The 27,523-nt window shown below is 42.2% G+C and overlaps 4 protein-coding genes and 1 long non-coding RNA gene across 7 annotated transcripts; 3 read left to right on the plus strand and 2 right to left on the minus strand.

The window, feature by feature from the left end:
• Window positions 1–596: 596 nt before the first annotated feature.
• On the minus strand, window positions 597–10,924 carry aco2 (aconitase 2, mitochondrial). Its single transcript, XM_076034774.1, has 17 exons — window positions 10,825–10,924; window positions 8,561–8,703; window positions 7,513–7,771; window positions 7,331–7,423; window positions 7,092–7,250; window positions 6,843–6,993; window positions 6,634–6,738; window positions 6,241–6,332; window positions 5,589–5,694; window positions 5,330–5,487; window positions 5,182–5,255; window positions 4,983–5,094; window positions 4,069–4,347; window positions 3,779–3,970; window positions 3,092–3,224; window positions 2,831–2,952; window positions 597–2,085 (listed from the first exon to the last, which is right to left on the minus strand). The coding sequence occupies exons 1-17, from the start codon at window positions 10,858–10,860 to the stop codon at window positions 1,951–1,953; spliced, it is 2,349 nt and encodes a 782-aa protein (XP_075890889.1). The 5' UTR covers window positions 10,861–10,924; the 3' UTR covers window positions 597–1,950.
• Window positions 10,925–11,286: 362 nt separating this feature from the next.
• Window positions 11,287–12,619, plus strand: phf5a (PHD finger protein 5A). The gene is made up of 4 exons (XM_076034775.1): window positions 11,287–11,399; window positions 11,684–11,707; window positions 12,167–12,333; window positions 12,416–12,619. Exons 1-4 carry the CDS (start codon window positions 11,348–11,350, stop codon window positions 12,503–12,505), a joined length of 333 nt encoding a protein of 110 aa, XP_075890890.1. The 5' UTR covers window positions 11,287–11,347; the 3' UTR covers window positions 12,506–12,619.
• Window positions 12,620–15,475: 2,856 nt separating this feature from the next.
• LOC142893842 (PHD finger-like domain-containing protein 5A) lies at window positions 15,476–18,110 on the plus strand. 2 transcript variants are annotated; one of them, XM_076034779.1, is made up of 4 exons: window positions 15,476–15,630; window positions 15,915–15,938; window positions 16,435–16,601; window positions 16,684–18,110. In XM_076034779.1, the coding sequence occupies exons 1-4, from the start codon at window positions 15,579–15,581 to the stop codon at window positions 16,771–16,773; spliced, it is 333 nt and encodes a 110-aa protein (XP_075890894.1). In that variant the 5' UTR covers window positions 15,476–15,578; the 3' UTR covers window positions 16,774–18,110. The 2 variants fall into 2 exon arrangements, with proteins under 2 accessions (XP_075890894.1, XP_075890895.1); XM_076034780.1 differs by lacking the exon at window positions 15,915–15,938 and having other exon boundaries at window positions 15,553–15,630.
• Window positions 17,446–26,732, minus strand: tefa (TEF transcription factor, PAR bZIP family member a). Of its 2 annotated transcripts, none has more exons than XM_076034778.1 (5): window positions 26,461–26,732; window positions 21,500–21,868; window positions 20,745–20,962; window positions 19,914–20,125; window positions 17,446–19,374 (listed from the first exon to the last, which is right to left on the minus strand). In XM_076034778.1, the coding sequence occupies exons 1-5, from the start codon at window positions 26,534–26,536 to the stop codon at window positions 19,353–19,355; spliced, it is 897 nt and encodes a 298-aa protein (XP_075890893.1). In that variant the 5' UTR covers window positions 26,537–26,732; the 3' UTR covers window positions 17,446–19,352. The 2 variants fall into 2 exon arrangements, with proteins under 2 accessions (XP_075890893.1, XP_075890892.1); XM_076034777.1 differs by lacking the exon at window positions 26,461–26,732 and adding an exon at window positions 22,873–23,195.
• LOC142893843 (uncharacterized) lies at window positions 23,778–24,773 on the plus strand. The gene is made up of 2 exons (XR_012927754.1): window positions 23,778–24,392; window positions 24,478–24,773. It is a non-coding gene; the product is annotated as an uncharacterized LOC142893843 (long non-coding RNA).
• Window positions 26,733–27,523: the final 791 nt, after the last annotated feature.

Consider the following 27,523-nt stretch of genomic DNA (forward strand, 5'->3'; position numbering starts at 1 on the left):
TGACAGTAATTGTGACAATATTAGAAAATGTCGACCTGTTGAGGAAACAGCAACAAAACTGTCTAAAATATACGATAAAGCATTAAAATTCCCTCTGACTGACAGTTACGGAGACCTAATGGCATGGAATGGAACTGAGCTCACATACTTGCACTTTCATGAGTGATATTGATATGGTAGTTGACAATATCGGTATAAATGAGACAAACATTTATGTGCCAGTCATCACTTTACAAACTTTTCTGGTGTGAAAATACCAGCAGATGCAAACGCAACATTGAATATGTGCAACATATAAAAGGCCCAGTTTTTAACATGTATGAGGCCAATTGGCTTCAAATTAAATGTATGTTTTATATATTTATTGTCACCGAAAATAAATAATAAGCACTTCTAAAAATCAGGGCTATGGGAATGGGAGCACAACACAGTAGTAGCAGTAGCAGGCCGGAACATGGATTTCTTCAGGTTGTTGTAATTTCACCACCTTTGTAATGTCACGTCGGAAAACACGAGTTTACACCCACTGGACTTTGTGAACTGGATGTTTACAATAAGGAAACCATCACATTGCAGTCAAACAACAGGAGGCAGTTGGAGGATAAGATCTGTGAACTTTTATTTTTCCATTCATTGACATTTCTGTAAAACAGAAGAGATCATCTTAGAGCAAAAGAAAGACCAGACGAAAATGTAATGTACAAGGAGACAGACTCCATTACATACAGTGGGCTGGACCAAGAGAGTGGTTCAACTTCCCCTCAGTGACCTCGCCTCCCAGGCTCATCCTGTTGGCTGGGGTTCAAAGAGCGACCAGATCAAACTCAGTCAAGCAGAACCAGCCCACACAGTAATCTTCCATTTCTGAACAGTAACTGGCGTTAAAATCGGTATTTTACAGCAAAACAGCATCTTACTGATTTTTCTTCATTGTTACTGTGACTGTTTGCCATTCCTGTCTTTAAAATTAACATTGCTGTGATACAATTTCTAAATAGTAACCAGGAAAAGAATCAGAGGACACAGGCTAAACTCCACGCTGACTGAGCAAAACCAAGAAGAGCATAAATAAATAACAGAGAACAACATCTGATGCATCTGGTGGGTGTGGTGCAGAGGTAAGGGATTATTTAGGAGGCCAGGCTAAAAGGAGTCAGGGGAGAAGAGGGATGGTTCCTCTAATCTGTAATCTCACGCTGCAGATTAAATCCTTCTGTCAGAAGTCTAAAACATATTTTTCTGCCACATGCTGTAACACTTAAAATGTCTTGTTCAATACAAAGAAGCACTGACCTCTACGTTGATCTGAAATGACATTAAAGACTCCACAGGTTACACTACAGCAGATCACTTGGATTCATGATGGAGCCGCCTTCCCTTAATCTCCCACAAATTCCTTCCACAACGTCAGAAGAGCAGCGGCTGAGCAGAAACAGGCGAAAACTGATTGAAGCAATGTTCCTCGCAGCCGCTAGGCAGAACGAGGAGCGGGTGAAAATACTTGGAGAGAAGTTTCTTCTCTCTTTTTTTGGATGGATCTTGGTGGTCAAATGAACGATGTAGGCAGAGATGTTGTCCCACAGCATCCAGAGTGCCATCAGATGAAGAGCCTCAGCCAGCAGGGAATCACGTCTCTGCTCCGCTTAAACAATCTTTTGTGTGTGTGTGTGTGTGTGTGTGTGTGTGTGTGTGTGTGTGTCTTTTGCTTGGAATTCAGATTATAATTTCTAACCTGTTCTGACTTGAAAGTGAGCAGCAGCTATGCAATGCAAAACTCCTACATCAACATCAGCCTGGCACTTAAAGCAAACGGGTTCTGTCTGTCCAAACTGTTTCTTTTTGGATGCAGATGATGAAACAATCATGAACAGGAGGTACGTTCTTCCTCTTCTTCTCAGCGATCGTCACCACCTCGTTTCCTCCTGCTGCCCTTCCTCCTCCTCCTCCTCCTTAGTGCTGCAGCTGCTTCATTCTGTTGAGGGCGGAGCCGGCCTGGAACCATTCGATCTGCGTCTCGTTGAAGCTGTGGAGCAGCTCCAGAGTTTCCTCGCCGCCGTCGCTGTGCTTCACAACAGCATGAAGAGACTGGAAGACACGAGCGGAAGAGGCGGGTTTGAGTGGTTTTTATTTTTTTTTCCTTCTCCATCCTGACACACATGTCTACGAAAGAGGATTAGGGCAACAAAAAGAGAAAAAATATTGCAGGAAGGAGACTTTTGTTTAAGTTTTCATTTTGAGTTTTAGGTTTTCATGAATGAAAACAAAATGTTGTGAATAAAGTCGAAATTTCATGAATAAAGTTGACTTAAAAAAAGATGAAATTTTGTGAATAAAGTTGATGTAAAAAAAAAAAAAACATGAAATTTTGTGAATAAAGTAGAAAGTCGACACAAATAAAGTGGAAATTGGCGAGTAGATTGGATGGATGGTGGATGAACCCAGCTACCTACAGTTAAAAGTAAACTGCTGAAAACAGGTGTATCCCACAAGGTTCACCAACAGTCATCAGCAATCTGGAAACGGAAGAACTCCACTTGACTTGCGCGCAGAGCTTTTCAACTTTATTCTCAATATTTTGACTTTACTTTACGATACGATGATGACATTAATGGCAAAATTTCAATTTTATTCACAAAATTTCCTTCTTTTTTTTACGTCAACTTGATTCTCAAAATTTTTTACTTTAATCTGGAAATTTCAACTTTATAATGGAATTGGAAACTTGAAAAAAAATGTGTCTGTTAATTTCTTCTTGTGGCCCTAATCCTCTTCCGTACATGTCGGTCTTGTCTCTGTGTGAATCCCTTGATGGGGAGTGCCGCAGTCTCACCTTTCCTGGGGTGAGGGTCTGCAGCCCTCTGATGGAGACCTTGTCGTCCGGGCGGATCTTGTCGTAGTCTGACGGGTTGCTGAAGGTCAGTGGCAGCAGGCCCTGCTTCTTCAGGTTAGTTTCTGAAGACGCGGAGATTGACAAGGTCAATGACAAATAAAGCCTCTACTGACTGAGGACTGAAGACTTCCTCTTCCGCAGTGAAACACTATGCCACCACTCACCCAGTCTTACAATATCAGATCTAACCAGTGATCGTACCGTGAATTCTGGCGAAGCTCTTGACGATGATGGCTCTCCCTCCAAGGTGCCGGGGCTCCAGAGCTGCGTGCTCTCTGCTGGAGCCCTCACCGTAGTTGTCATCTCCAACGACGACCCAGGACACACCGTTGGCCTGAAGTACAATGAAGACATGAAACAACAGGGGATTATGAGCGAGCTTGGCTGGCGTCCTGCAGTAGAAACTGGTGAAAGGTGATTAAGGTAAAGTGCATGGCGGAACAAACCTAGAACTAAATCGCATCACCATTATAAATGTGATTTGACTGGACAGTTGTAGAGTTTATCATCTTTAATACTTTATTTTCTTAGGTTGCAAAGAGACAATGAAAACTAATGTGGCAATAAAGTCACTTCACTTGAATCCTTGTTATTAATGTAGAGTCACAAAATTAAAAGTGATATCCAATGTCTGTGCTTAATCCCAGGAGAGTAGAATATCTCATTCGACACCCTTCAACTTGGTAGCGGAAACTTACAGAATGTAATCAACAGCCCATCTCACATAAGATTTATCCATCAAAATAATCCCCAGTAATTCTGATTTCAGTTTTCAAACATGTGCTCCATGCTAATCTCTGCACATACACGAAGAAGACTTTCAATGCTGCACCACCTCCAGTCAGAAATAAAGAAGAAAAGCAGAAGCAACCAGCAGGCCAGGCTCACCTTGTAGTGACGGGCGACATCGGGGACTCCTCCGTATTCTCCTGTCAGGTGGTTCTTGATCTTGTTGATGGCGTCGTTCTCGCTGTTGACGGCGCCGATGAGCATGTTGTTGGAGATGTTGTCCAGGTGGCCGCGGAACTTCAGCCAAGGTCCGGCAGCGCTGATGTGATCTGTGGTGCATTTTCCCTTCACCTGCGGAGACAAAGAGAAGTTGACGTGCGTGGTTCTTCCTCGACACAGCCGTGAGTTTAAAACCAGAACCTAAATGTGGTGCCGCCTGAGAGACTGGCCTTGATGAGAACGTGCATGTCCTCCAGGTCGCTGCCACTCCATTGGTCGAAGGGCGCCAGCAGCTGAAGGCGGTTGCTCTCGGGGCTGACGTCCACTTTGAGGGTGGTGCCGTCAGGCGGTGGGTGCTGGTAGGTGTCCTGGCCCGGGTCAAAGTCTCTGAGGGGCAGTTCGTCTCCAGATGGAGGCTCCAGCTTGAACTTTTCTCCGTTGGCTGCGGTCAGGTAATCTGTCTCTGGGTTGAAGTTCAGCGTGCCGGCGATGGCCATGGCAGTAACAATCTGGAGAAGAGGGAGAATCGCAAGGACTTTAATTGCAGATTCAGCAAGAACCAAGTCGTTATTTTGCAACAGGCTTTATAAGTGCTGTGCAAGCTGCTTTCTGGACATTTATAAAAAATCTTTGGAAAACAAATTGTATGAGGATGCTGAACTATCCAGTGCCATCAACTTATCTATAATTCCACTATCTCGTCATGAAAAGTGGAACACGAAAAAAGGACCGACTTCAATAATGACTGGGAAAGCTATCAATGCACACACAAAAAAGGAAAAGGTTTCTATGCATATACGCCAGCATAGCTTTGTTTATGCCTAATAATGATCCCTGGTAATAGATTTCAACCAATAGTTCACTTTTTCCAACGCTGTAGGTTTGTTCTAACGTCTCGGCTCAATGTATTCAGGTCACCTCAAGTCTGCAGAATCTACATTTGAAGTTCTAGATCAATGTGGATCATCTTAGTCGATGCATGAGAGGCATCAAATCTCCCAGACCCCAACAAGGGCAAACTGGAGAAAAACTTCAAACCTATTAAACCCACGAGACACGGGATAATAAATACAAGCCTGCAGACTTGTGACGAGTGATAGAATAAAAGGTCTGGCTGAGCAGTTGAGGAGACAGCGAGCCTCACCTCTGGTGAGGTGACAAAGGCGTGTGTGGCAGGGTTAGCGTCGTTTCTGGCAGTGAAGTTTCTGTTGAAGGACGTGACAATCGTGTTCTTCTCTCCCTTTTTCACATCACGCCTGCATGAAGAAGCACATTGTACATTAACATAGATCGAAAAACCTGAATCCACGTTTTTATTGTCACAAAAAAAAAAAAACACCCACCTGTCCCACTGTCCGATGCAGGGTCCGCATGCATTTGCAAGCACCACACCTCCAACGTCACCGAGGATCTTGGACTACGGAGAAGAAAAGCGCATCAGAGAGAATTCCGTGTGATCAGAGTCATTTGCATCTTTCTGCAAACACTCACATAACCGTCTCTCTCGATGGTGGCGCGGATCTGCTCCGAGCCGGGTGTGACGGTGAACTGCGCTTTGCACTTCAGGCCTTTATCCAAAGCCTGCTTGGCCACGGAGGCGGCGCGGCCCATGTCCTCATAGCTGGAGTTGGTGCAGCTGCCAATGAGCCCTGCGGGAGCGGAGAAGAGCCCTCAATGGCCGTGTTGAAAATAAAGAGAGAATCGTGTGCTGCCGGGCAGCGCCGAGCGTCCACGAGAAATCAGTTCTCACCAACTTTCACCTCCAGCGGCCAGCCGTTCTTCTCAGCAGTGGCGCCGACATCAGACACTGGGTGCGCAAGGTCAGGGGTGAAGGGTCCGTTGATGTGGGGCTTCAGCTGCACAACACAAAGACAACCAATGAAGACAAGAGAGTCAGACAGTGCCAAATACCATTTCATTTTGATTAACATGTCTTTGCATGTGTTTTAAATGAGTAAACCATTTGTATCATTGAATCGAAAACATTTTAAGGGAGAAATTTGAATGGTTTGAAATACACCAGTGAAAAGTATGGACACACCTATTTCTTCTTTATCTTTTCTACTTTCTACACTGTAGATACATCCTGAAGACATGACATATGACCAAAGTATGTGGATTAATGTGGCAAAAAAGTGAAATACCTAAATATGTTATGTTATATATATTTTATATGAAGGGCGGCTATTCTAAATCATCTCAAATGTAAAACTTTGACTTATTTCTCACTTTTTTGTTTAATACATATTCCATATGTTCATTCATAGTTTTGATGCCTTGAGTGACAATCTACAATGTCCATAGTCATGAAAATGAAAGACCATTAAATCAGAAGTATGTGTCCAAACCTTGACTGGCGGTGTAAATGTTTAGTAAATACTGAACAAAACGGATGGACTGACCTCATCCAGGTTGATCTCGATGACCTGGTCGTACTCGCAGCCTTCGTCTGGCACCAGCAAGTCACTGTACTCATCGGAAAGAGCTGCAATCTCTGGAGAGAGAGAACAGGGAGCGTTGTGTCCAGATGAAACGCTACAACTTTAATCTATAAAAAGCAAATTTAGAAGTGAACTAACACACAGTGCGCTGTGATCACAGACAGCTCAACTCTGGCCTGCAACAGAGTTTACTGGCAGGATTGAGGAGATCTAGATTGAATTCATGCATATGTCCAGAAAACTTTAAGTGCTACATTTATTAGATTTCTACTTTGTCGCCTCCAACACAACACAAGACGACAAGCGAGTTCAAATGCTGAAAGATTAGAAAAAGAGGCACAGCCTCAAACTTACGGCCACGGCCAGTCTTCTCCAGGTAGGTCTTCATGCGGTGGTTGTAAGGGAATACAGATGTGGTGGCGCCGATCTCAGCACCCATGTTGCAGATGGTTGCCATTCCTGTTTAGATGAATGGATATCAGTAGACAGAGCAGGTTAATGGCACTTGTGGAGTCTGTGGCAGGGAGTAGAGCGTCAGTCTGAGATTTTGGTGAAGTGCTGACCAGTGCAGGAAATGGAGTCGACTCCTGGGCCGTGGTATTCCACAATGGCTCCGGTGCCGCCCTTCACCGTCAGGATGCCGGCCACCTTCAGGATGACGTCCTTGGGGGAGGACCATCCGGACAGGGTGCCTGTCAGCTTCACACCAATCACCTAGGAGAGAAGTCACCGTGAAGGATCAGGACGCAGTCTTTGTCAGGCAATCAGTCCAGGAACACACGACTTTGGTTCCCTCTCTTGTCTTCACTTGCCTTGGGACACTTGAGCTCCCATGGGATTCCTGCCATGACGTCTACAGCATCTGCTCCTCCAACCCCGATGCAAATGGCACCCAGCCCACCGCCGTTGGGTGTGTGGGAGTCTGTGCCAATCAGCATCACTCCTGGGTAGGCATAGTTCTCCAGGATGATCTGTTTGATGCCCAGAATGCAAACGTTAGCGTGCTGCTGTAGCATTAACTATGGCTGATGTTCGGGCGCAGGATGCCAACCTGATGGATGATTCCAGACCCTGGTTTCCAGAAGCCCACTCCATACTTGGCTCCAGCACTGGACAGGAAGTTGTAGACTTCGGAGTTGACTTCCTAACAGGGAATCCATAACGAAGTTGCAGGTTGGAAAATCATTTACCAAAAAAACAGTGATGAACTCATAAGAAAAGAAGAACACTGACTTTAGCTCTGGCCAGGTCCGTGGTTCCTCCAGTCTGAGCCTCGATCAGGTGATCACAGTGGATGGTTGAGGGGACGGCCACCCGCTGCAGGCCGCTGCTGATGAACTGCAGCATGGCCATCTGAGCCGTAGCATCCTGCATGGCCACACGGTCGGGATGCAGCCGCAGGTAAGTACGACCGCGGTCGATGTCCTGGTTGTGGGCGTCATCGAGGTGGCCGTACACGATCTTCTCTGACAAGGTGAGTGGGCGGTTGAGTCTAGGGAGAAAGATTTTTTTATTTTCATTTTCCAAATGGTCCTTTTTACATATTTACTTTTTAGTTCTATAATTGCAAGTTTGATTCCAGGCCTTTCTATTTCCAGTTTGCATGTTCTCCCTGCTTGGGTTCTCTGCAGGTTCTCCGGCTTCCTCCCACACTCCAAAAACATGCACGTGAGGTGAACCGGAAACTTGACCGTAGGGCAGAGTGTGAGTGCGAATGGTTGTTTGTCTCTATGTGGCCCTGTGATGTGGGGACTCGTCCAGGGGGTCACCCTGCCTTCACCCTATGACAGCTAGGCGAGGCTCCAGCAGACCCCCGAGACCCTGAGTGCAGGATGAAGCAGGTATTGAGAATGGATGGGTGGATCGTTCTATAATGTGACTGTGATATAAGGTGACTGTCTTAACCACGGCAGAAGAGAGTAAACCCTCACAAAACAGTGAAAGCAATGTTTCACCAGTGTATTCATTGTGCATTGCTTGTAATTATTCATGTTTATGCCAGTGTAAACCACACAGCTAGCTAATGAAAGGGTGAAACCAGCAAAAGCCACTACTTTCTGAGGCCACATCTCCCTGGTGCAGCTCTAAAGAATAACAATTTCAAAGTGCTAGAAAATGTTTTAGTTCTCTGACTCAGCAGGTTAAGTAGGTGAAAGGTGAAAGAGACTCTGGGGTGAGAAAAAAAAAACTGTGCTAAAGGGCAATCACGCAACATTTGCACAGATAGCTGCGTGCTTGAGGAAACACTGTTGTGACTCGGAGCGAAGATAGAGGCACTGACCTTTTCCGCACAATGTCTACGTTGGCTTGCATCCTCTCATAGTTGACAAAGGAGGAGGGCTCGAAGCGGCTCATAGACACGTTGGCCTTGGCTCTGTAGGCTGCGGAGACGTGCAGGCGCCTCGCACCGTGGCCCAGCACCAGCTGGAGAAGACGACGACAACAACAACACTGCAACTCAAATTTTTGCTGAAAAAACACTGAACTAAAAAAAATAAGTAAAAACATTTTACTGCTGATTCAGTTTTCACGTTTAATGCGTCACATTTTTAACCTTTACGCACAAAGTGGGGAAAACAAGATGAATGCAATTCTTTGCAGTTCACCCTCAAGTGTCAGATAACAGAGCGACGGCCAGAGCCAAACATTAGAAGCAGCTGGCCGTCGCCACTTTGTTTTCTAAACTGTTATGGTTGATTGATAAACTACCTTTAAATATTATGGACTAGGGATGCAAATTATCGATTAATTCATTTATTGTTGATTGACCTTATCGACCAATTAAAGATTAATTGACTCGGGACGATTTTTCCTGAAAACCTACATTTCACAGTGAAAAATGTGTAATGAACACATGATTTAACTCCTAAATAATGCTGAGGGTCCAATGTGACCCATTTTTACATTAGAGAACATTAAAAACACCCTAAACATTTACCCTCTGACTTTAAGTTGACTTCTAATGGGTCACATTTCAACTTTTTTTCAAATAAAGTTGTCTAAGAGTAACTTGTTCTAGGTACATTATGACCATCCCAGTACCTACGGGTGAATTGCTCTTTCCTGCCACTACACTGATATAATGATATTAACTACCTGTGTAAAAAATATTCAATTCATTGCGACTAATTTAATTTAACTGATTAAATTATTACTCAACAATTAATTGATAATTGATTCATTGTCAACATCCCTATTCTGGACAAGACCGTGTGACTTCCAGAGCGGCAGCGCTGCAGGGGTCAACTCAACCGTCTGGATCAAGCATTTGTTCAGTGCACTGGCGTCGAGGAAGGTTATTGAGTGATAGTGAGGCAGGTTTGTTTAAAATTAACTCCAGCACTAAATCCTGCTTGTAACATTATGCAACCAATCACTACAAAGGGCAGGGCAGGGCTGAGCCATAAACATCCCCCCCACACACACATTTAAACAAGTCAGGAAAGAAGTTAAATAGGACAAGAGGTGGTAGGACATTGGGTGTTTTAACGTGTGAACAGGGCAAGACCAATGCACAGGTTTGTGGTCAGTAAAAACAACAGGGAGGGAACAGCTGCAGCAAGGACTGCGTCAGCTGCTCGAGTCCGTCCAGTCAGGTCACCAACAGCAACAAGTTAGCGTCGGTGAATTGACTGAATTAGATCAGGTGAACTCTTTCATCAAATCATAGTTGTCAAGCCAACGCTGGCTGAGGCAAGTTACCTCAAAGTGCTTTTAATGATCTGATCATAACAAACACCATTTTCAATAAAAAAAAGAATTTGAGGACGTCTAAGGTAAAAATTTAAAGGGGACAATAGAGTGTTTTTGTCATCTTAAAAGTGAAACGTGATTTGTGAAAAAAAAAATAATTTAAAAAAAAAAGTGTGTGTCAACATTCAAAATGATTCATGTGTCAAATTTAAATAAATAAAACACAGTTCGATACAACATGCAAACTAAACGCAAAGCACCAGAAGTCTAATTAAATATTAGGGGTTTAGGACCGAGTTCATTATTTATAGATGGTCAAACGTCATCTGCACGCCGCTGCTTGTGCGTTCACAAAAACAAGTCTTAGTACAAAGACTGTCATTTCGTATATGGTTTCTAAATGAATAAAGCAAAGGAATGGGCAACACTGTGCACACAGAACACTTTCTCTATAATCACTGAGGACCTTTTCAGCCCACACCGCGCCGCTGGCATGTTAGGAGCTCTAACCTTGTGTTTAACCTTGCTATTATACGCCCAACCCCATCTTCATACCGAACCCAGCGACTTCTTTCCAGACTTCCAGATAGTGGTTATCAGTCATTTGAGAAAAATACATTAAGTAGTTGGTTAATGAAGCCAATGTCACACAAGTTCTTTCCCACTTGACGCATTCGCGCTGTCAGGACACGATGACCTGGGCAGCTAGCTTGACTCTCACACGAGTTATTCGTATATAGAGAAGCCTGTGAGAAATGTATGCAAGTCAGGTTAAGAGTCCAGCTGCTATGCATTAACAGTATCCTTAAAATGTTAACAAAAAACGTACAAATAGCTGATTTTATCTCTTACCTGGAGCCGGGCGACAGTGAGACAGTAGGTTGCCATTTTGTTCACTGACAAAGATGTGTCGTGCTCATGTGACGTCACAGCTTTATAGGCAGCGGTCCGGCAGGTCCTTTCAGGACAAATTATTTACAGTATTTGAGTTGTATATTTAGACCCTTTACACTGTGCAATAACATTGATAACTGATTTTAAGCACAAGAAGCATTCTAAAGTTAATTTTGTCAGAAGTTGAAATTTTAATACGCATTTTTTTTTACACTTTTACACTCGACCAAATTTCTACAACTATCAGGATAGAAGGACGTTTAATTTTAAGTTCAAAAATGAATTACCACGTAGCTAGCTACACAACAGCCACACTACGTACCAATAATTAGTCGATGTATGTACTCGTTTGTTGGATAAAAAAAAAAAAAGTTTTGAAAATTTGAAGTAATAAAATCTTAAATACTTACGTTAATTTTTGCCTTTTTGTGGACGCCAGGTGGCAGTATCATAACTCATCGCGCAAATACGTTAGCCTACAATGGCTAAACATCATCCGGACTTGATCTTTTGCAGAAAACAAGCTGGTGTCGGTAGGTTTCACGAGTTTTCTAAAACTGTCTTTTGTAATACATAGATCTCACTCGTCGTGTCTTTGTCAGGGACACCAGTAACTAGCAGCTAATCAAAGCAGCATGGCTTTCAAGGAATATACCTACAGTTAGCCATGCTAGCATGGCAGGGACACGAGTTTAAATTGTCTTTTTGTTCGGTTTAGAAATCTGCATATTTATACAAATACGCTCTAGTCCATGTGATAATAAACTGTGTAGTTCAGAAACATATGCATTGATCTAATTTTTGTTTCATGTTTCAGCTATCGGGAGACTATGTGAGAAATGTAAGTGCTTTCACCCAACATAATTGAGAACTCGACTTTTCTAACACAAGCAAACATTTACTGTTTTTTGTTTCGTTACTGTTGACGTTTCCTTCTGTTTTTCACCACCCTTTTTTTTGCATCGCATATGTTGTTTTCTAAAGATCACTTGAGGTTTTGTGGATCCATTAAACGTCCAGGGGAACCACTGAAGTTGAATGAAAATATAGTTTGCCGTGTAAGAACAGTAATAACTGATTTTGCTGTTTGAAATCAAACTGCCTTGTGATTAATATGGGACCTAAACACCAAAGTATTATTATGTTGAACAGTAACATGCATCTTTTTATGTTACTTGATATGATTGAAACTATTTAAATCTTTCCAGATTGTTTGTGGATAAGGAACCATACTAACATTTCTTTTCAATAAATTGTTTGTGTGATTAATTTTCCCTTTTTAATGCTTTCTTCTTCCCAGGTGATGGAAAATGTGTCATCTGTGACTCCTACGTGAGGCCGTGCACTCTGGTGCGAATCTGTGACGAGTGTAACTATGGCTCCTATCAGGGCCGCTGCGTCATCTGCGGAGGACCAGGAGTGTCTGATGCCTACTACTGCAAAGAGTGCACCATCCAGGAGAAAGACGTAAGTCCCATGAAGCACGATTGACTTGTCATGTTGGACAACATATTTGAAACATATTTCCTCCCCCTCTCCTTTTCCTCAGCGAGACGGCTGTCCCAAGATTGTGAATTTGGGAAGCTCTAAAACAGATCTGTTCTATGAAAGGAAAAAGTACGGCTTCAAGAAGAGGTGATGGAGCCACTGTCGACTTCTGCTCACTGGATCTGCAGAGATTTTTTTCTTCTTCTTCTTTTGGAACTTTTAATAACATGATTTGACTTGTTAATAAAGCTCTTTTTGTTTTATAGTTCTGGTTTTGTCTCTATTTTGAATTTTAATTACTGTAAATTGACTAAGAGTCATAAAACAAATCAGTGGAGTCATCTCACAGCAGTAGTTTTACATTGACAGCTGACACATTATTGATGTTTTAGAACATAAAACGTTTTCATATAATAATTATAGATTCAATTGGCTGCTCTCTCTCTCTCTCTCTCTCTCTCTCTCTCTCTCTGTCTCTCCCTCTCTCACTCTCATTCTCTCTCTCTTCTCAGGAACTCCTCATCATAGTGATTTAGCAATTTTCAATTTCTATATATACACTCCTGATCAAAATATTAAGATCATTTAAGAATTTGCATTTTGCACTGCTGGATCTAAAGAAGGTTCTAAGTAAGGCTTCAAAGTGCAAAAAAAAAAAAATTGAGCAGGCAATTTGTTGAAAACAACGATTTAACTGAAATTGGCTGTTCATTAGCTGATCAAAAGTTTAAGGCCACAGCCTTTAAAAGCCAAAATCTGTGCATACATTTGGATTACATGTCATTTTCTGTCAAGTAATCATTGTCAAGATCTGATGGCAAAGACGAAAAAGCTCACCGTCTTTGAATCACTATGATGAGGAGTTCTTGATAAATACATCACAAAAGGGAGGGTTTACTTATTCTAATTTCATCTTTACTTTAGTTCTCATGTGGTTGGCCGGAAAGAAAAAAAAACTTTGTGAGGGAAAAAACACAACCTCTGTATGAACCCTAGGAATCTCCAGACATTTTATTCAGAGTAATGTCTGCAATAAGCTTGTTTAAACACACAGTTTAAAAAAAGGGGGAAAGAAAGCAGCAACACCACAGGGTTGAATAACTGAACACATATTGACTGTGATTCAGACAGAAAAAAATAACTGATAACCTGTTTTCCTGCTCTACATATTTGGAAGCAGCTCATAGTAGCAGAAACCTTCCAACACTTTTCAAAGTAAATAATGAGTTCAAATGTTTTCTCCCTGGATCTTAGATCCATAAGGCTAATCCTTGCACTGTGATATGAGTGTATGTACATAGGGAACAGAGATATTTTAAAATATATGTTAAAACAACAAACTGATCACATGATCAAGAGAAACTGCACGATGCAATAACGAGTCACATCAAATTCATGGCCGCATTCATTCTTGAAATTCATTAAATGGTGTTTAATACAAAACATTTGAACTCATTATTTACTATGAGAAGTGTTGGATGGTTTCTGCTACTGTTAGCAGCTTCCAAATATGTAGAACAGGAAAACAGGTTATCAGTTATCTTTTCAGTCAATATGTGTTCAATCATTCCACCTGTTTTTCAGGAGCAGCTTTATCTCTTAAAAGTATTGAACTTTTCACAAGAGTTGATGAAAAACAAGTGGCAGAGTTACTCAAAAACATCTGGAGAAGTTACAAGGTTTTAGGTTCTACTTGGACCAAGATTCATTACATTGTAACACAGTTCTAGTCAATTTATTAGAATATTAACTTTAAAAAAAGAAGAAAAAAAAGACCAACATGTCAATAAAGGATAAGACCAAAAAAACTACTGCGATTGAAGGTTTCCAGGGTTTTCACGTAGAAGCCAGAGACCAGCACCTTCAATCATATATCATGAATCATAATGTATTTATTTATTTCACAACTTCATGTATTTATTTTAACAACAAATGACCTTGTTCTGGCTGAGAGCGGGAGGATTACTGACAACAAAAGTGGCTTTAAATCGGGACGAGTCCAGAAGAGCCTGGATGGTCCGCTGAGACTCGTGATGTGCGAGCAGCTTCGACCTTTTAACTGAACCACTTCCGTTTCCAACCTTGTGCTTTATTTCTCGGGTTCATACAGAGGTTGTGTTTTTTTTTTCCCCTCACAAGTTTTTTTTTTCCAACCAACCACAAGTAAACTCCCTTTTCTGACATATTTGTCAAGAGCTCCTCATCATAGTGATTCAGCAATTTTCAATTCTTCCTGTAACATCCTGTCGGCCTTCAGTGCGTCATTGGAATGAAAAAACACAAAAATTAGAGTTTTTGAGGCGTCTTATTGCGTGATGCCTAAGCTGATGAGTTAACGGTTCTTCACATTCAGCATATTTGGACAGAACCAAATGAGGTTCATCTATTTCATTTAATATTTAGTGTTTTTCAACCTTTTTTGAGCCACAACACATTTATTACATTGAAAAAAATCCCATGGCACACCACCAACCAAACATATTATGAAATTACCATTTTTAGCCTAATAGTGACAATATAGTCTCTTAATTAATTAATTATTTTGACGAATTAAGTGAAATTTGATTATTATTATTATTCTTTTTACAGCACACCTGACATTATCTCACGGTACACTAGTGTGCCACGGCACAGTGGTTGAAAACCACTGTTAGATGAAGGTTTAGGATTACTTGCCACTTACAGTCTACATAATAATAACACAATGACTACATCTCTCTTCACTGTACGTTCTTATTCAGAAAGGCTTTTGAGTGTGAAAGTTAAATGAGAGGAGAGCACGCTGGCATTTGTTCACCGCTTCTCCGTCTCTGAGTGATGATTAAGTTCTAACTGTGTTGATTTACACTGTTTTTCTTCATTTTGTTTTTATCTGTAGCGCTCTGAGATTTTATAATGAAAAGTGTTTTATAATGTATAATTATTATTGCTTTATAAAAATGTAATGTATTACTTCAGCATGGATGCTGTCCTCGTTCGAGGATTTCACTGTAAAATGACTATTCAAGTGTAAATAAAATAAAATAAAAACAAACCCCATCTCGTTTGTTGGATGAAAAAGAAAAAAGTTAAACAGATTTGAAGTAATAAAATCTCAAATACGTACGTTAATTTTTGCCTTTTTGTGGACGCCAGGTGGCAGTATCATAACTCATCACGCAAAGTTTTCCGGTCAAAGGTAAAATTGAACCATTTCCGGTTTGTTGGCCATACGTTAGTCTACAATGGCTAAACATCATCCGGACTTGATCTTTTGCAGAAAACAAGCTGGTGTCGGTAGGTTTCACGAGTTTTCTAAAACTGTCTTTTGTAATACATAGATCTCACTCGTCGTGTCTTTGTCAGGGACACCAGTAACTAGCAGCTAATCAAAGCAGCATGGCTTTCAAGGAATATACCTACAGTTAGCCATGCTAGCATGGCAGGGACACGAGTTTAAATTGTCTTTTTGTTCGGTTTAGAAATCTGCATATTTATACAAATACGCTCTAGTCCATGTGATAATAAACGGTGTAGTTCAGAAACATATGCATTGATCTAATTTTTGTTTCATGTTTCAGCTATCGGGAGAGTATGTGAGAAATGTAAGTGCTTTCACCCAACATAATTGAGAACTCGACTTTTCTAACACAAGCAAACATTTACTGTTTTTTGTTTCGTTACTGTTGACGTTTCCTTCTGTTTTTCACCACCCTTTTTTTGCATCGCAAAGTGGATGTAGTTCGTGTAGGCCTTCATATGTTGTTTTCTAAAGATCACTTGAGGTTTTGTGGATCCATTAAACGTCCAGGGGAACCACTGAAGTTGAATGAAAATATAGTTTGCTGTGTAAGAACAGTAATAACTGATTTTGCTGTTTGTAATCAAACTGCCTTGTGATTAATATGGGACCTAAACACCAAAGTATTATTATGTTGAACAGTAACATGCATCTTTTTATGTTACTTGATATGATTGAAACTATTTAAATCTTTCCAGATAATTAGCATGTGTTTGTGGATAAGGAACCATACTAACATTTCTTTTCAATAAATTGTTTGTGTGATTAATTTTCCCTTTTTAATGCTTTCTTCTTCCCAGGTGATGGAAAATGTGTCATCTGTGACTCCTACGTGAGGCCGTGCACTCTGGTGCGAATCTGTGACGAGTGTAACTATGGCTCCTATCAGGGCCGCTGCGTCATCTGCGGAGGACCAGGAGTGTCTGATGCCTACTACTGCAAAGAGTGCACCATCCAGGAGAAAGACGTAAGTCCCATGAAGCACGATTGACTTGTCATGTTGGACAACATATTTGAAACATATTTCCTCCCCCTCTCCTTTTCCTCAGCGAGACGGCTGTCCCAAGATTGTGAATTTGGGAAGCTCTAAAACAGATCTGTTCTATGAAAGGAAAAAGTACGGCTTCAAGAAGAGGTGATGGAGCCACTGTCGACTTCTGCTCACTGGATCTGCAGAGATTTTTTTCTTCTTCTTTTTTTGGAACTTTTAATAACATGATTTGACTTGTTAATAAAGCTCTTTAAAGCTCACAACCAATTAAGTAAAATTTGATTATTATTATTCTTTTTACAGCACCCCTGACATTACTTCGCGGTACACTAGTGTGCCACGGCACAGTGGTTGAAAACCACTGTTAGATGAAGATTTAGGATTACTTGCCACTTAGTCTGTAAAGTCAAAAATAATAACACAATGACTACATCTCTCTTCACTGTACGTTCTTATTCAGAAAGGCTTTTGAGTGTGAAAGTTAAATGAGAGGAGAGCACGCTGGCATTTGTTCACCGCTTCTCCGTCTCTGAGTGATGGTTAAGTTCTAATTGTGTTGATTTACACTGTTTTTCTTCATTTTGTTTTTATCTGTAGCACTCTGAGATTTTATAATGAGAAGTGTTTTATAAAGAAAATGTATAATTATTATTGCTTTATAAAAATGTAATGTATTACTTCAGCATGGATGCTGTCCTCGTTTAAAAACTCAATCAACTGTTTTCTAGGATTTCACTGTAAAATGACTATTAAAGTGTTATAAATAAAAACAAAACAAAAATATGTTTGGAACCCCTGTGTGTGTGAAGAACTCAAGAAACGACTTCCTCAACAAGGCTTTATTTATACATACTTTATATACAAGACACATAAAGCTGGTCACACTACAAATACGAACATGATTATTTACAAAGAAATACAAAGATTGATCCAGGAAGAATAAAAAAAAAAATCACCATCTTAAATTCAATTGACCTGTTTGATATAAGGCAGATGCAGTGCTTTATTACTGTACTGAAGATATATGAAGTTATTAAAACAGGTCAGGAAGCTCACTAGTCATGTTAAAATTACATGAGGAAGTCTATAAATTGCACTTCTGAGACCTCTGAGAGGGTACTGACTTGTTCTGAAAACTTTCAGCGTCTAAATCTCTTTGAAGCAAATAATAGAACTCATCTTGTCAGAAGAACTACAATATATTAGCAGACACAGACCTTGAAAGAATTGAAAGAAGCTGGATCCAACACTGAGGTTGATTTACGTTGAAAAATCCATCTAGTGTTTGAATGGAAGCACAGCAGTTGAAGAACAAAGAGGGGGAGAGTGTCCTCCTTCTTTGTAATGGACAGTACAAAAGGTCCTGGGAGCGGGAAGCCACAACTTTGAAATGGGACGTCATGCACAAACACGACACGCAGCCCCTGCTGTAAACAGAGATTTCACTGCATTGAAATGGCTTCGAGCTCTGGTTAGAGGCGTCCTGCTGATAAAAAAAAAAAAAAACAGGACTCAGAAAGAACCGACTCCAGTGGGTAAGAAAAGACGAGTCTGAGTGCCCGACACCCCAACAACAGTTTGTAATAATAATGTTCTGTAAATGTCATCAACAGTATTTGAAAACCCAGCTTTGTTTTGGTAGTTTTTCCAACAACGCCTCGTTGATAAGAGGCCTGGAGGATGCACACCTGCTCGGTGCACCGCAGAACAGTTTCTAAGTCTAAGCCCAAGATGTGACATCTGGCTGCTTTTAATAACTCACGTAGCAGCAGCAGCAGCATGTGAAGCGCAGATATGGATGAAGGGAGCCTTCGATGGCAAGCGCTCAAATATCCAGAAATTTTACAATCTGACTGCAGGAACGTCGTCCTAAAACCTGGATTGCATTTAAAGGCAACGCTACAGCTACTCGCAGTACATGCAACAAGAACGACACCTGGACACTTTGGACACGAGGCTGAGGGCGACGCTGTGCGGACCGCCTGCAGCCGTAGCGGCAGAGGTCTCACTCAGCGTCCGCAAACGGACGCGACACGTGGAGAGCAGGGCCTGGACGTGCAGCTCTGCACGGCTGACCATGAGCACATGCACAGTGAGAGAGGTAGACATGGCCACACTTGTTTGATCTGCCACGTCACCACAGTCCCCTGAAGATGCCGGTTAGTAGAAATGTCACAAAATCTCAGCGTTTGTCGGTCTCGAAAATCTCACTGAAAACTCCAGAGTGGATCAAATGTTTAAAAGCAACCTGCAAAACAGTTTTGCCCCAATGACTTTTATGACTTATTAGCAATCCAAACTATTGCAAACGCTACTTTGATATCTACGTTTTATATATATAGATAGTTATCTTTTTTTTTAAAAAAGATAACTAAAAGAACACTGAAAAAAAAAATGAACATCACAATTTATCCCAAAGCTCAGACACAAAAGCATACAAAACAATCACAGTACACTTCATAAAGGAGGCGCACTGGAAAAGCACTTAAAACATTCTCTTGCACCCACTGACGTCCATGGATGGTGTTAGAATTCTTTCAAGAAAAGGAATAAGAAAAAAAGACAACATGTTTTGGGGTCTTTGCATGGCAGCAAAGGCTCTGCCTCTACACAAACTCCCCTCCTCCTCTTCTTCAAGTCTAGCACTTTTCGCATATCTTCCCCACGGCTTTGAATAATTTATTCATTTGGGAAAAAAAAATAATGAATGAATAAATCAAGAGTTGTCTATTGGTCTTCCGGTGCCACACTTGAAAGAGAAGAGCACAAGGATGGAGAAGGGGGAGGAGGGAGAGGTCAGCGTTAAAAAGGTGAAGACATTGAATAGAAGTGCAGACTCTCCTCCGTTCTCATTCTCATTTGTCAATCTGCATTTTTTTTAACTCCGCTGTGGGAAAAATAGACTAAAATGTGTACAATATGGGACCTTTGAATAAATGCCTTGAATCAGGAACTACTTCAATATTTGCTGAACTTTATGTGCATATTTAGAACACCTCTGTTCTTGTAAGGTGGATTTTACCACTTGTAACAAGGAGAAGCATCTATGACTTGACATGTTTTTACATGATCACATGGTCACAGTGTTTCACGCTGATGTTTAACAACACTGTTTCCCAACCCCAAACTGACTATACCCTCAGATGAACTGGCACAGCAAGCCATCTCCTCCGCTTCACGCCGCCTGATCAGTGCCATCGTAGATGTTTTGTTACCGTCTAACCTGGTGTGACGTGCACAGTTATGGCTATTGCACTTTGGGGTTTGATCTGATGCTGTTTCCCTTACAGGGGTCCAAACTTGTCCTCGTAGCGCCCCGCCACTGTCTTGTAGCGGCCGCACTCCTTGCGCAGCTCGGCCACCTCGGTCCTCAGCGCCGTGTTCTCGCGCTCCAGGAACGCCGCTCTCACGGTGATCTGGTTCTCCTTTAACCTGCGGGCGTCCCGGGAGCGCTTGGCAGCCACGTTGTTCTTCTTCCTCCGCTGCCAGTACTTTTCGTCCTGGGGGAGGAGGGCAAAGAGGCACTATTGTCAGAGAAACACAAGACTGTGTTGTGATTTCACACACAGTTCTGGCTCGGGTCGGTGCGTGTGGATTACATGCTGATGAAAGCACAGTCTGGGGTCACCTGCACCAACTGCTATGAGTACCTTTTTTTTTTTATGAACAAATGAGCCCAAATACTGATAAAGTGTCTAAAATGGCAGACAGCCAGGCGCCTTTGTGATATCAACAATCCCACAGCTTGAGTTGAGGACCGCCGGAGGAGGAAAACAACAATTTAGATGTCGCCAGACTGCTGAGTCACTGTGAGTCTCAAGTTCTTTTGGGGGAAATGACTCAATTTGTTCTCTGCAAATCAGGTGCCTTTGCATCAGCAGTGTTCTGGGAAACTGGCTGATGCAATTACAGCCCCAAAAGAAAAGAAAAGTGTTTTTTTTCTGGAGTGTTTGGGGTTTGTACCAGCCAGAGTAACAAGAGCCACTCAGCAAAGAGACAAACATCTTAAATTTAAAGATACTGAACTTGACATATTCTTCTACATTTACATTTCCAGCGTTTAAACTCATTAAAAAAAATGATAGGCTAAAATGACACCGACTGCCTCCCATCACGTACCTTCTGCTCATCTGGCACAAACACCTTCTTGGCCTTTTTGATCATGGGCTGCGGCTTGAGCTCGTCCTCGGTGAACTTGTGTTTGCGGGGGTTAAAGAGTTCACCTCCCGGCACACTGGAGAGAACTAGGTCAGTGGGGTCGGGTTCGTAGTTCATTTCCACCTCCACTTCATCTGGACTGATGGGCTCAGGCGTTGCTCTGTCCTCCGTTGTGACCTCTGAGCAGGCAGACGATAGAAATGAGCGCCGCGCCGTATTTGAGAAATACTTTTAAAATCTGATAGAAAACTGATGTTTGGTGCTTTGTATTTTATTTTATTTTTTTTGCCTGCTTCTTTACAATTGTTTCACAGGTAAAACAGACTACGGTGGGCCTGGGCTGCTTTTCACACTGCTGTTGTTCTTGTTCACCTTATGGTGTTGGTGGAGGTGGGGAACCGCTCTGGTGGCTCAACACATTTCAACTGCTGTTGCTACTGACGGCACATTCCTCAGTCTGCAGGGTCACCGGCATACACTCCCCCCCCCATTAACCATTTCAGGCTGTCACATGTTTTAGGACACACTCACATCCTGCAGCGCTGTGTGCTGAAGGCCTCAACAACTAGTTTGGACATATATGTGGCCAGGTCAGATTGTTTTGGATCTTTTTTTTTTTTAAATTTTGTTCAAGCAATTTTCATTTTCTAACTCAAAGACCAAAGTTTAGCCTTTGCCAAAGTGATAAAGTTCAGCCCCCCAGTCGCGGCTCTCACCTGTAATGACGTCACAGACGATGTCAGAGTCACTACTGGTGATGATCACCACTTCCTTCCTGGGGTTGTCCAGTTCGTCGATGGGCAGCAGGGCGACAGTGGGCACGCTTGCCACTTTGGCCACATCGGCTTTGCCTGCCTTCACCTCGGGTTTTCCGGGGCTGCTCTTCGGGGAGTCCTCGTCTGGCAAGTTTTGGATGCCGTTCTCCATGAGAAACTCCTCCAGGTCCATGTACTCCAGGTGGAAGTTTTCACCATCGTAGGGGATTGTTTTGTCCCAGATGGCCGGGGTTAGGGCGGCCGAGGGACCCATATCGCTGCCTCCTCCCTCAAGGTCACCTCCATCTCCCAGCTTTTCCTTGCTGGTGTCTGAAACGCAGGACAGATGACGTTAAGAAAAAGAAACATCCTCCCGAAGAATTTGCTGTATGCCTGGCACTGATAGGTCAGGAGGAAGGCTTCTACAATTCACCCAGTGCAATGAGTTAGACATTTTAAACATTTTTTCAGACACACCAAATCCAAACATGTTTTTCAGGAGCAGCTTTATCTCTTAAAAGTATTGAACTTTTCACAAGAGTTGATGAAAAACAAGTGGCAGAGTTACTCAAAAACATCTGGAGAAGTTACAAGGTTTTAGGTTCTAAATGGACCAAGATTTATTACATTGTAACACAGTTCTAGTCAATCTATTAGAATATTAACTTTAAAAAAAGAAGAAAAAAAAAGACCAACATGTCAATAAAGGATAAGACCAAAAAAACTACTGCGATTGAAGGTTTCCAGGGTTTTCACGTAGAAGCCAGAGACCAGCGCCTTCAATCATATATCATGAATCATAATGTATTTATTTATTTCACAACTTCATGTATTTATTTTAACAACAAATGACCTTGTTCTGGCTGAGAGCGGGAGGATTACTGACAACAAAAGTGGCTTTAAATCGGGACGAGTCCAGAAGAGCCTGGATGGTCCGCTGAGACTCGTGATGTGCGAGCAGCTTCGACCTTTTAACTGAACCACTTCCATTTACAACCTTGTGCTTTATTTATTCACTGACCAATTTATACGAACGAAAAGCAGCAACAGATTAAATGATCACCGTACAAACAGTTTTATCCTGCAGATGTCGCCATTTTGTGTCAAAGACGGAGCAAAATTCAGCCACACGAACCAATAAAAATGGGTCAAATAGAGAGAGAAAAAAAAACAGCACACGAGTTTTAAAAAAAAAAGAAAAAAAAGGGGGAAAAAATAAAACCCATTCAGAATCGCACTGTTGTCGGCGTTCTTCGCGGCTGCTCCATCAATTTGTTCTCAGCAACCCGAACTAACAGCTTTCGTCGTGCTGGACCGAACTGAACTCTACGTACCATCGTCGCAGGCCAGTATGTTCGGCGGTGGCATTTCCATGATTTTCTTGAGGACCACCGGGAACGAGGTGTGGGCCCCGGTGGCCGTCTCCACGGTTATCATGACTGGCTCCCCCGACATGTTGTTCTCCGAGAAGTAGCCGGAAAAAAAGAAGCACTAGACACGACGACGCAGGTGTCCCGTCGAAAAACACTAGATATCCGACTCTTGTTTTTTCTTGCTCTTCACTTTTCAAAGACTTCCAAAAGCTAAGTCTGCTGCCAAATATCCACAATTGGTCGCCTTGCTAACCCACACTGACTGACGGGGGGGGGAAGAAATGTCACGGTCGGGACAGTTTCGGCGTTCAGGACAAGGAGTACCTTCATCAGCAGCAGCGCGGCTTCATGAATATTAATCGAACAAGGGGAGGAAGTGGGCGGGACAAGGCGAAATGAGCGAATGGCGAGCGTCGCGCCGCAACTAGGTGGAAGCTGATTGGTTGACCGACTTATATGTTTTCATCTTTATTAAGATTAAATAAGCGATAAGCGTTCGATAAACTAACGTGCCGGGTAACTTTATTGATCTTGCCACTTTCTCCAGGTTCAAGCTTATTTATTTTATTCACAACAAAACGTCGCTTGGCGAAAACGTCACGTCTGGGTGATGTTCCGTCAACACACTCCGCACATGCACACACACGTGCGGAGTGTTCCTTTGTATGTGCGTGTGTGTGTGTGTGTCCTATAGCGCGGCTGCATGTTTATGGGTTTCTCACCGTGCGAACACAGCTAGCGGGTGAACGGGTTCATTCCGTCCAATCCAGTGAATTGCAGTGGACGGGCGTAGGCATGAGTTCACACTGTTTGGGCAGTAAGTGCATGTTTTCCCTCTGCCACGGTCACGTACATATCCGAAAATATAAAGAGTATACACCCCCCCACCACCACCACCACCACCCCGACGGTGGTGGTGGTGGTGGGGGGTTACATACATTTTACCTGATCTTTTGCCTGAAAAACTGCTCTATTTGCACTTTCTCTATTCTTATGCTGTTGTAAATGCACATTTGTCTGCCGTGGGACTTAAGGAGCATGTGTGACATAAAAACCTATTTTGAGCACCTCGTTATATATGGAGACAAAACGTCCAAGGTAAAGTGAGACTGCGAAGTGTGTCGGATTTTTCAAGGGCACGCATGCAAAATTCTGAGTGCAAACTTTGAACCCTATTGAGTCATTTGCTTAGGTATCCATGATCTTAAAATGTTTTCCACTATGCACCATACAGTCAGGAAACAATGCACCACTTCATGCAAGATGAGGCAATTTTAAACCCAGCACTTCATATATTTCCCTTTATTTGAACATTTCTACGACTGCACATGATTTGTTTAGATCATCTCCAATTGAAATTGTTATTCTTGTACTATAGTTTTTCCATTTTATTCTTTCATTCTTTAAGACCTGCTTTCTCCTGCATTCCGGGTTGCAGAGGTTTGCTGGAGCCGATCCCAGCCGTCATTGGGCGAAAGAAGGTTTATACCCTTGGATACATTGTTAATCTTTGAAAGTTCAAAAGACACTGTGGTTGATTGTCGGCATTGTCTCCTTTTCTTCCAGCACTGTTGTGCCGGGTTGGCTGGCCAGCCACTCCTACCTTCACGTCACCAGCATGTGCCGTGCGTGAGCCTGCAGACAAAGACAGCAGCTTCTCACCTTGCTGCTTGACATAAACACACTGAAATTAACAGGTGCAGACACGACCACACCAGGCCATTCAAACCTGGCTGATCTGAAACACGTGAATGGGCAGAAACGTGTTACGTAGACACGTCTGTATAGGTTCTCCGTCTCAGTGTTATGTAGTCAATTCCATGTGCGTACATTACATGTCATTAAACCAGTCCTACAGTTCACACTGTCTAAAAATATAATAGCAATCACTTGAGAGCGTGTGTTACGTCTTCTTAGCCACTGAATGCTTTAGGCTCAGGGGACACATGGCACAAACGTAAGAAGCCTCATTCACTGTAGTTTTGGATAATGGTGCATGTTGGCATGAAGTAGCCGCTTCTTGACCTCTACAAGTTCTGCAGCCCTTAAATCAACCACAGATGCCATTATGTCATTATCTGTTAAGGATGCGCTTCATTTTTCACTCCACGTGTTTGCGCCAACCATGACCAAAAATAAGTTACTCAAAAGAACCAAAAGTTCCATATTATACAAAAAGTATTTTATAATGATTTTATTTTCATCAGTTATTAGGCCCAAGCCTGGAAATGAGGTTACTCCACTTTTTAAAAGGGCAAGTGCTAAAAAAAAAAAAAAATCAGCCCTCTGCATCACAAGACACAAACACGCCTGTTGCTTCTTCGAGGTTACAAGCAACACTACTAGCCATGGGTTCGTTTTCTGCCCTCTGAGATCACCATCTTGTTTTTTTGTTTTTTTGACCCTTCCAAAGAAGTGTGAATAAAGCTGCTATTTTACCAGGAAGACATAAATTAACACATTTTGCAAATGGACTCAAAACCATGAGTTGATAAATGCCCCATTTGTGGAGATGGAGGTCTTTTTTAGATTCTAATATGGAATAGAGGATGAGGACTGCTCTGTCATCAGTATTGAAATTTAAACTCTTCCAAACCCCAACTGCAAATCACACTATCAACGTAAAGTTATAAGGAAGTAAATCCTCATCTAAGATAACATTAACCATCACTATAAGAAGTTAATGAGAGGGCTCCAGATATGGAAAACAGGGCCATCTAGTGATTGAATCAGAGAACACATGCATGTGCACGGCCACACTCACGCACACTAACCGCTGACATGAAAGAAGGTGTCAGAAACAGGCCCGCCTTGAGTTATATCAGAGCACAAGTGCCATGAAGGACATAACTGAATGAACTTGTCAGTCTGCACTGATAAGATATCACACAAATTACAACAGTGTTTTTGCTCAGCCGTTGAGGGTATTGGCTCATTTTCTGCACCTCCACTGAACGTTGGGCTACGTCTGAGGCAAAACACTGAGTTTAACAGCCACCTAGTGTGCTGATAATCAAGCTGAGAGTTAGTATATTCATTAAAAGGAGCACTAGTTACAGGGAGGCTAGAGGCAGAAGATCAGCAAACCATTGTTCGGTGGACCATATCAAGGGCAGCTTAATAACTTCAAACATTTGTTGTTCTTTTAACATGTCAACACCTCACTCGATTGAAGCGCTAGAGAGTATTCTAGACGTTAGACACCCAGCCTACACGTCTTGACAACACAGGGGTGCAGAGTGAATTCTGCACACCTTTTAATTCTAAGAAAAGCCACATGGATCACATCTCTGCATTCCGCTCACTGGCACAATTCCCGACCGGGAACTATCTTGTTTAATGTTCATTACCAATACGGTAAAAACAGTTTTATGTCTATTTTTTGTTTGTTTCTTTGCGTTTAAATGGGTTAACCCAACTCATGTGACAGGGATTACGCAATATTTTGCGGTCGACTTTGGCTATATACTTGCAACTCAGTTTATGGAAATGTTTGCATAGAATATTCAGCAAACAGCGCAACACCTCCCGATCTCATCAGCCACTTACCATTTTCGTCAAAGCTCGGGAGAGTGAATGGATGCTCCAGAAGAGCTCTGAAGATCTCCGGGATTTCTGTGCTCATGTTTTGCGCCTCTTTCGGTTGTAAAGTGCGGCGAGCAGTGAGATAACGAGCAGATGTTTGAGAGACAAGACTGTCAAGTTGGAGTGAAATGAAGTCGGCCGACAAAGATCCAGCAGGTCCCCAGGGATTCTGTGGCGTTCACAGCGGACTCGACAAACTGTTGCGCCCGTCAAAACTTCATAGGAACACTATCACACGACCAACTCTGACGGTTACTTAACGAGCCCACCCCCCGGCACAGCCGGACGGCCAATCAGAAGCCAAGTTTAGAGGCGGCCGACGGAAGGAGCGTCGATAGGTCGCTACGCGCATCCATCACGTCAGAGACAGCCAATGTGGGGGACGCAGCCCGATTATCTAAGTTAAAAAAGAAAAAAAAGAAAAAATATATATAATCAGATCGTTACGAAATGCCGTTAATATAGAAAAAATGTAAATCATAACAATGCATTTAATGGCAGGGGTAGCATGTCAAAAATATCCTTTAGAATAAACGATACCGGGGGTAAAATAAAATAAAAAAAAAACGTTGGAAAACGCTTTGATTATTTTGAATAACAGTTTAACTTTCTTCATTTATTTTTAAAAAGTGAATAATTTGTCTTTTTCTTCTTCCAAACTCGAGTTTACAGACGTAAACTTCGCACGCACGTCGTAGGATTGTGAATCGACGTGAACCAGACACGGTGATCCCGCAATTGAAACTCCTGAGACTTTTGCAATGTCTTGTCACGACTAAGTAGAAAAACTCTCGGAAATCATGCACCTGCAGATTCGAACGGCTGCAGAAGGCGGTTTCAGACTCTGGAGGGCTGCGTGTGCTCAGTAAGGATACACGTGTGATTGAAGTCATTGACCGCTGCCAAACTGACGATCAATTGGATCCATCCAGAGTTCATCCGCTTCCGCGCTCACGTTTGTTCTGAAGCACAACTGTGCAAGTACAGCCAATCAATAGTGTAAAAAAATAAAAAAATAAAAAAATAA

This window comes from Nelusetta ayraudi, unplaced genomic scaffold, assembly GCF_046127955.1.
Source record: "Nelusetta ayraudi isolate G7.1 ecotype Tasmania unplaced genomic scaffold, CSIRO-AGI_Nayr_v1 ptg000042l, whole genome shotgun sequence".
NCBI classification, from domain to species: Eukaryota; Metazoa; Chordata; class Actinopteri; order Tetraodontiformes; family Monacanthidae; genus Nelusetta; species Nelusetta ayraudi.

What these genes read in the sequence shown, in the direction of transcription:
- aco2 (XM_076034774.1), bottom strand. Translation starts at nt 10,860, where the DNA reads ATGGCAACCTACTGTCTCACTGTCGCCCGGCTCCAG. An exon ending in CCATCGAGAGAGACGGTTAT is followed by an intron (nt 5,256 to 5,329) that starts GTGAGTGTTTGC and finishes TCTTCTCCGTAG; the next exon opens with TCCAAGATCCTCGGTGACGT. An exon ending in CCTTTGTCACCTCACCAGAG is followed by an intron (nt 4,348 to 4,982) that starts GTGAGGCTCGCT and finishes CCTCTTCTCCAG; the next exon opens with ATTGTTACTGCCATGGCCAT.
- phf5a (XM_076034775.1), top strand. Translation starts at nt 11,348, where the DNA reads ATGGCTAAACATCATCCGGACTTGATCTTTTGCAGAAAACAAGCTGGT. An exon ending in CGGGAGACTATGTGAGAAAT is followed by an intron (nt 11,708 to 12,166) that starts GTAAGTGCTTTC and finishes TCTTCTTCCCAG; the next exon opens with GTGATGGAAAATGTGTCATC. An exon ending in GCACCATCCAGGAGAAAGAC is followed by an intron (nt 12,334 to 12,415) that starts GTAAGTCCCATG and finishes CCTTTTCCTCAG; the next exon opens with CGAGACGGCTGTCCCAAGAT.
- LOC142893842 (XM_076034779.1), top strand. Translation starts at nt 15,579, where the DNA reads ATGGCTAAACATCATCCGGACTTGATCTTTTGCAGAAAACAAGCTGGT. An exon ending in CGGGAGAGTATGTGAGAAAT is followed by an intron (nt 15,939 to 16,434) that starts GTAAGTGCTTTC and finishes TCTTCTTCCCAG; the next exon opens with GTGATGGAAAATGTGTCATC. An exon ending in GCACCATCCAGGAGAAAGAC is followed by an intron (nt 16,602 to 16,683) that starts GTAAGTCCCATG and finishes CCTTTTCCTCAG; the next exon opens with CGAGACGGCTGTCCCAAGAT.
- tefa (XM_076034777.1), bottom strand. Translation starts at nt 22,993, where the DNA reads ATGTCGGGGGAGCCAGTCATGATAACCGTGGAGACGGCCACCGGGGCC. An exon ending in CGTCTGTGACGTCATTACAG is followed by an intron (nt 20,963 to 21,499) that starts GTGAGAGCCGCG and finishes CTGCCTGCTCAG; the next exon opens with AGGTCACAACGGAGGACAGA. An exon ending in GAGGACAAGTTTGGACCCCT is followed by an intron (nt 19,375 to 19,913) that starts GTAAGGGAAACA and finishes TTCTCTTTCAAG; the next exon opens with TGTGGCACCGGAAGACCAAT.